At 47.7% G+C, this 7,238-nt stretch overlaps 2 protein-coding genes across 2 annotated transcripts in view; one reads left to right on the forward strand and one right to left on the reverse strand.

Annotated features, from left to right (window-relative positions):
• Positions 1 to 521: 521 nt before the first annotated feature.
• LOC106817583 (calmodulin-like protein 5) lies at positions 522 to 2,388 on the forward strand. The gene is made up of 4 exons (XM_014822260.1): positions 522 to 633; positions 828 to 938; positions 1,302 to 1,383; positions 1,939 to 2,388. The coding sequence occupies exons 1-4, from the start codon at positions 533 to 535 to the stop codon at positions 2,023 to 2,025; spliced, it is 381 nt and encodes a 126-aa protein (XP_014677746.1). The 5' UTR covers positions 522 to 532; the 3' UTR covers positions 2,026 to 2,388.
• Positions 2,389 to 4,693: 2,305 nt separating this feature from the next.
• LOC106817581 (protein scribble homolog) overlaps positions 4,694 to 7,238 on the reverse strand; it is a 6,895-nt gene continuing 4,350 nt past the window's right edge. Inside the window, exon 6 of the mRNA XM_014822258.1 lies at positions 4,694 to 5,524. Coding sequence (XP_014677744.1) covers positions 5,432 to 5,524 — 93 coding nt within the window. The 3' untranslated portion in view covers positions 4,694 to 5,431. The remainder of the gene's footprint in view (positions 5,525 to 7,238) is intronic.

Here is a 7,238-nt window from a genome sequence, read left to right on the forward strand (position 1 = left end):
TTATTATTATTATTAGTAGTAGTAGTATTACTATAATTATCAAATACATTGAGCAGATCGCCCCTCAGTTCCCAGGTATGCCTGCAGGGGGCGCTGGTGCCAGATCCTCGCGCACCTGGTGTAGTACGCGTCTGTATATGCGACTTGGTTATTTCATACGTGGTTGTTTCATACGCGTGCGCACGCCAAATTGTCAACTTCTGAATGCACTTTGTTGCCAAGCATCATCTTTAAGAGCACCCTAACACAACATTGAAGGTGTATAGCTCATGATTGTTAGTTTTTGTATTATTATTATTATTATTAGTATTATTATTATCAGGGGTTAATAATGACAAATATTTTTAATTTTTAATTGACAAATCATTGACAAATCATTTGTCATTTATTTTGTCATTATCAACTCCTGTTATTATTATTGTTATTAGTATTATTACTATTATTATAGCTACCTGTCAGTCACACTGGGCAGCACGTGTAGGTCGATTCTATTGTCTTTCGATCTCTCTGCATGACAGAATCACACATCTCGATGCTCAAGGACAAGCTACAGAGCCGGAAGCAGAAAGCCGGGGGCGACGTGGCGACGCCCGGCAACGCGACCGTCGCCACGACGACGACGACGAAGCGACTGTGAGTGAAACCCAGCGAGTTTGGTTGATAGGCAGAGACCGTGAGTGGTGCGTGCGTGCGTGCGTGCGTGCGTGCGTGGGTGAGTGCGTGTCACGGTGTCCGGTGGTTACACCCTAGTTTTTCTTCCTATATCGTCTTCACATCTCCCACGTCGTCTTCACGCTCTTGTGTTTTTCTTGCCGCGGACATCTCAGCTCCGTGGATACGGAGTCGCTGCTGCAGGAAGTGAGGACCCAGCTCAGGAAGCGCTGCTACACCGGAAATAACGCGCTCTACAAGAACTTCCTGGATGCCGACAAGGACAGGTGAGCGTGGCGCCATCTAGCGGTGCTCGTCGCAAACTACGGGGCGGCTGTGGTGTGGAGGGATTCGTTGAATATTATTATCGTTATTGTTATCATTTGGATTTATATATACATTGCAAAAAAATTAACATAACTCGATAGTACAAGCAATCGATAAGAATAATACGGACAAAAATAGACCGGCAGTTGAGAATTTTTAGGAACGATAACATTTTTACCACAAAATGTATTACAAATGACAGAACAATAAATAATAACAATAATAAAAATAAAATTAATAACGACCAAATTTCGTCGGGATGTCGACGCTCTTCGATGATGACCTTTGACCTCACGATGAATCACGACGCTCCCTGTTCGCAGGTCGGGTCACGTGGACAAGGAGGAAGTGAGAGGCATGTGTCGCCGTGCCAACCTGCCCGTGGACGAGGAACTCCTGGATCTGGTGAGTCGCCGTCGCCGTCGGCAACGCAGCATCTCGGCCGACGCGTGCACGCGACTGCCACTAGATGGCGGTGCGATCTGCAGCAGACGCTGCCGATGTCGCGTGACAGTCGCTGCTACAGCTTAGCCGACACCTCTACAGAACAGCCACCTGTCTATAAAGGACACTAGGTGTTGTCGAGTGGCAGTTATATAGTAAAAAATCACCTCTCTAGAAGGGCCACCTGTCTATAAAGGACACTAGGCTCCTAGAGTGGCAGTTATACCGTGAATCGACCTCTATGAGAAGGGACCTCCGTTTATTGACTCTTGGCACATTTACTTTTATTGACCTTTCTATAAAAACTTTCATGTATGAGATAGCAAGCGATATGTATATCACACACATTATATATATATATATATATATATTATATATGTTATATATAAATATATAATAAATATATATATATGAGAATGTATATTTATATATGATAGGAATGTATAGTTGCGGGCGAAGTATTTACTTTACGCGTGATCGAACGTTCTGATGTTTTATTCGTCGCCGGTTTCGCAGTTGATCGCCGGCTGGCCCACAAACCTCGACGGAAAGATCAACTTCACAGAGTTCCGCAAATTCTTCACCGAGGACGAGGACGAGTGATCTGGTTGTCACGGAAACAAGTGATCGACAGCTGGTCGTCACGGAAACAAGTGATCGACAGCTGGTCGTCACGGAAACAAGTGATCGACAGCTGGTCGTCACGGAAACAAGTGCTGTCAGACTGCGACGGTGATTCGAATACGTACAAAATGAACAGATAAAATGTTGAAACGTTGAGAAAATGCACCCGATCTTAAGGAAATTTGTTATATAACCTGTATTTGACAAAGGTGTCATAGATATTACTCACTTTCACTAATATATATTACAAGTTTTGTTCATGTGAAAAATTAAAAATGTCTTCGAATTTGAAAATCACGTGCAAGTGCAGCCGCCACCCACCCACCCAATCTGAACCACACAAACAGCAAACTTGTATATTTCAACTTTTATTAATAATAAAAACACAAAACATACATATAATAGAAACCCTCACAAGCCTTTTTTTAATATATATATATATATATATATATGTATGTATGTATATATATATAATTTCACTATCATATATGTTGCCCGCTCGCGCGTCACGACTTGGACAAGTTTAAAAAATCGGCACATGATTCCGGGGAGGGGGGAGGGGGTTACGCGTGACAAGCGGGGAGGGGGTCGGGGGTAGCGCACGTGCGCTCGGCGTGCATGTACGTGCGTGCGTGCGCGGACGCAACACACGTTGGTTTCATCATCAACAGCATCAACAGCATCAACATCAACATCAACAATGACGGCGACAGCGCTACTGCTCTCCTTACGTCTCTCTCGCCGCGCAAACGACCTCCCTCGCGACCTCTATCGTCATCACACACGTCGAGTCAATTAAAATTAGCCGCGTTAAAACAAAGCCACAACCATCACCAACATTTGCCCCCTCCTCATCCATGACTCACAGAACTTACTCACAACCTTCTCTCTCAGGAGCAGATACCGCTCTCTCTCTCTCGCTCTCTCTCTCACAACCCTCTCTCACCACCCTCTCCGCCCTCTCTCTCTCTCTCTCTCTCTCTCTCTCTCTCTCTCTCTCTCTCTCTCTCTCTTCACAACCTCTCTCTCTCTCTCTCTCTCTCTTCTCTCTTCTCTCTCTCTCTCTCTCTCTCTCTCTCTCTCTCTCTCTCTCTCTCTGCCTGTCTCTGTCTGTCTCTCACTCACACACACACACACACAACCCTCTCCGCCTTCGCTCTCTCTTTCTTTTTCTCTCGCTCTCTCTCTCTCTCTCTCTCTCAAACACACACATGCACACAACCAAGTTAGATCACATGATAATAAACATTTCCTATTGTGCTCATTCCTTGTCTAATGGGAGGGGGGGGATAGAATCACAACCAACAATCTTCTAAAAATGAAACCCGGTCAGTTTTTTTATTTACACACGACCCTCACAACGATACCGTCACTTTTACTTACTCACGTACGCAAAACACGTTCCGCAGTCACAACCCGCAATTGCGCACGCGTGCAAATGTACATACGTACAAAATGTACACGTGTACAAATGCATGCACGCACAAAATGTACACGTATAAATGCATACATGTACATGTGTACATACATGCATACACATACAAAAATGCACACGTGCAACGCACACACGCGCAGTGCACGTGTCACACGTGATGACGTCACGCGGCGAGGTCACGAGGTCGCGCGTCGGAGAGAGACGAGGCTGCGACGTTAACACACGACGAAACGATAAAAACAAGCGAGCATGCGAGCGGCATTCCGCAGTATTGCTAGGTATATAATAATAACGCGCGCGCGTGTATACGTGTAAACGCAGCGAGAGAAACATCACACACGATGAGACACAACCGCGTCGCCATGACGACGGAGAGAGACGCGTCGCGAGCGGCGAGTCCCCGAATAAAACCCGAAACGACGACGACGGCAAATAAAAACCGCTAGGGGGCGCCGCGAGCTAAAACAATCGGATCTGCCACGATGTTAAAAATAGAATCGATTACGGAGGCGATTAAAAAAATTATACACTCTGTTGTTCGGTTAGTTTATTAGATCTTACACTAGGTGTCGCCACGGGCTAGGGGGGCGGCGACTACGTTTCTACTCTACTGCGGGCGGCTTGGCACAACCCTATTGCCTTTAAAAACAACGTTAGTTCATATACATAGCTAGCTGCTGCTGCGTGTACGGGCGAAGCGATGGCGGCGGCAGCGCCACCACAGAGGGCAGCACTTGCCCCCCCGCCCCGCGCGTATCCGTGGCGACGGCGCGGCGACCTCCAGCACGCTAACAGGTGTTTATGTACAAACCCACCGGCGCGGGGCTGGTGGGAGGGGGTTCGCACGAGCGCGTGGGGGGAGGGGAGGGGCGCCTGCTCCGCGGTAGCGGCGCTCGCGTCCGTGGCCACAGGAGGGCGCCACCTCCACGCGCGGATAAAACGCGGTACAAATAAAAAACGATAAAATAGCCGACGACGTCAGAAAGAGCGCGGGTGCTGCCACCTGGCGAAGACGACACAACACCAGCGAAGACAAAACACAACCAATGGACGTGATCGGAGGAGGAGGAAGGGGAGAAGGATGAGGAGGAGGGCAGAGAGGAGAAGGGAGAGCAGGAGGAGAGAGAGCAGGAGAAGAGAGAGAGCAGAAGAGGAGAGGAGAGAGGAGGACCGAGGAGGAGAAAGAAGAGGAGGAAGAAGCGGAATAGAGGAGTAGAGAGGAGGACGAGGGAAAAGAGTAGAGAAGAAAGAGGCAGGAGAAGGAGAGGAGAAGAAAGCGGAGGAGAGGAGGCGAAAACATTCACGAACGATTCCTGAAAATACTGTACAGTAGTAGTAGAAGTAGTAGTAGCAGTAGTAGTAGTACTAGTATTGATAGTAGTAGTAGTAGTAGGCTGGAGACCTGCGGCTCCCTCTCTCACAGACCACTCCCCCAACGGCGGCAGCGACGGCGTCGCCGCGGCAACGGAGGCGGGAGGGACGCGGCGCGAGCGAGCGAGGCCGCGGAGGAGGGAGCAAATGCGGGCTTCCACGGCGCGTGACCGCACGGAGAGCGATTCCGGACGATTTCCGGAATGATGTCATAGGAGTGCCGGCGATTCCCCCGAAGAGGAAGAGCGTGCTTCCATTCTGGAATCCATCCCCGGTTCCATCCCGTAATCGGTTACAGGTTCCTCCTGGAATTGAGGTACTGGGGACTTCCGTAATCGAACTCCCGGAAGGATCTTTCCCGGAAGTCGTATCCGAATCGGGGTCCTCGAGCCTTCTCTGGATTAATCCTCTCCCCCTTGCCGGAATTGAATCCCGAAATCGTTTTGCCGGAATCGCATTTCCAGTTACAGGGGAAGCATTAGGCAAGGAGGATAGCAAGATATCCTGTCTTCCCAGCATCCTAGCAGAATATCCTGTCATCCCGGCATCCCAGCAGCATATCCTGTTTTCCCGGCATCCCTAGCTCTGCTTGCCGTTGGCTCCGGCGGCAGCGGCCGCTGCCTTGCCTTTGTTCACGTTGATCTCTACGATCTGCTCCTTCCTCGTCTCAATCTGCAAGATAGAGAGAGAGAACTCTCGCAAAAGACATCTCTCGCAGGAGAGGGAGAGAAGAGAGAAAGAGATGAGTGATATATATATATATAGAGAGAGAGAGAGAGATAGGGAGAAAGAAAAGAGATGAGAGAGAGAGGAAGAGAGAGAGAGCGAGAGAGAAAGAAAGAAAAAGAGAGACACAGACAGAGAGAAGAACGCGAGGGATCGGACGACCGTCCCAGAGAGAAACGTTTACTTCCGTCATAATTTTAGCCGATTATACGCGATAAAATATCCCAAACGACCACAATCATATTGGTAAATGTTTGTGTAAACAGAAACGCTCCTGTGAATTGAAGTACGCACGCGCGTACATCCACAGTTACGTGTCTCACGTACATTAAGTCTCCGGCAGTGCGGCGCCGGGGCGAGATATTCGGCTACTAAACACGCAACCTGTCATGCTCGGCCAACAGCTGCTGAAAACACGTGAGCATGCGATATAGAGAGACAGAAGGTGTGTGTGCCAGCCACAAAGCTAGGTGTACAGCCACAAGCTATGTGCAAAGTGCTCCAAATAGTCTAAAACACATGACGAAATGCAGGTGATACAGTGTAGCTGTCAAGGATTCATATACAAATGAATGAATGAATGAATGAATGAATAATTAATGTATAATTAAATGTAGTTTATGTGTGTGTACGTAAATGTAGTGACCTGTGTGTGTAAATGTAGACGTCGTCCTGAACAGGAATCCAGAAAATATATCTCAAATCAATGAATACATAAATAAAGATATATATATATATATATATATCAGAAGTAGACTGTAGATAATAGGGAATTATAGAGAATTAGGGAAATAGGGAATTAGGGCGTTTCCTATTATCTACTTCTGATATATGAGTGTACGTATTTATCCTGGGCAGCTTTATATATATAATAGACTACTATCCACAAACATACATGTACGACAGGTACGTGCATAAACATCCATCACATTAATCAGGTGCAATAAGGAGAGGAAAGATGAGACAGGTGGCAGACTGCACGGCAGCGACCAACGAGAGAGAGAAGAGAGAGAGAGAGAGAGACACGTAGAGAAGAGAGAGAGAGCGAGAGAGAGAGAGAGAGAGAGAGAGAGAGAGAGAGGGAGAGAGAGATAGAGAGAGAGAGAGAGAGAGGAGAGAGGATAGAGAAGAGAGAGAAGAGAGAGAGAGGAGGGAGGAGAGAGAGAGAGAGAAAGAGGGCAGAGAGAGAGAGAGAGAGAAAGAGGCAGAGAGAGAGAGTAGCGAGAAGCGAGAGAGAGAGAGAGAGAGAGAGAGAGAGAGACAGGAGATAGAGAGAGAGAGAGATGAGAGAGAGAGATCAGAGAGATGAGAGAGACAGGAAGAAGAAGAGAGAGAGAGAGAGAGAGAGAGAGAGAGAGAGAGAAAGAGAGCAGAGAGAGAAGAGAGACGAAGAGAGAGACGAGAGATGAGAAGGCGACAGGGGAGAGAGAGAGAGAGAGAGAGCATAGATAGAGAATAGACGAGAGAGAGAGAGAGAGAGAAGAGAGCAGAGGCGAGAGAGAGAGAGAGAGCGAGAGAGAGAGAGCGAGAGAGAGAGAAGAGAAGAGAAAGTAGAGAGAGAGAGAGGAGAGAGAGAGAAGAGAGAAGAGAGAGTAAGAGAGGAGAGAGAGAGAATAGAGAGAGAGAGAGAGAGAGAGGAGAATGAGAGAGAAGAAAGAGA

Source organism: Priapulus caudatus, unplaced genomic scaffold (assembly GCF_000485595.1).
Source record: "Priapulus caudatus unplaced genomic scaffold, Priapulus_caudatus-5.0.1 Scaffold1778, whole genome shotgun sequence".
Lineage (NCBI taxonomy): Eukaryota > Metazoa > Priapulida > Priapulimorpha > Priapulimorphida > Priapulidae > Priapulus > Priapulus caudatus.

What these genes read in the sequence shown, in the direction of transcription:
- LOC106817583 (XM_014822260.1), top strand. Translation starts at nt 533, where the DNA reads ATGCTCAAGGACAAGCTACAGAGCCGGAAGCAGAAAGCCGGGGGCGAC. An exon ending in ACGACGACGACGAAGCGACT is followed by an intron (nt 634 to 827) that starts GTGAGTGAAACC and finishes CGGACATCTCAG; the next exon opens with CTCCGTGGATACGGAGTCGC. An exon ending in ACGAGGAACTCCTGGATCTG is followed by an intron (nt 1,384 to 1,938) that starts GTGAGTCGCCGT and finishes CCGGTTTCGCAG; the next exon opens with TTGATCGCCGGCTGGCCCAC.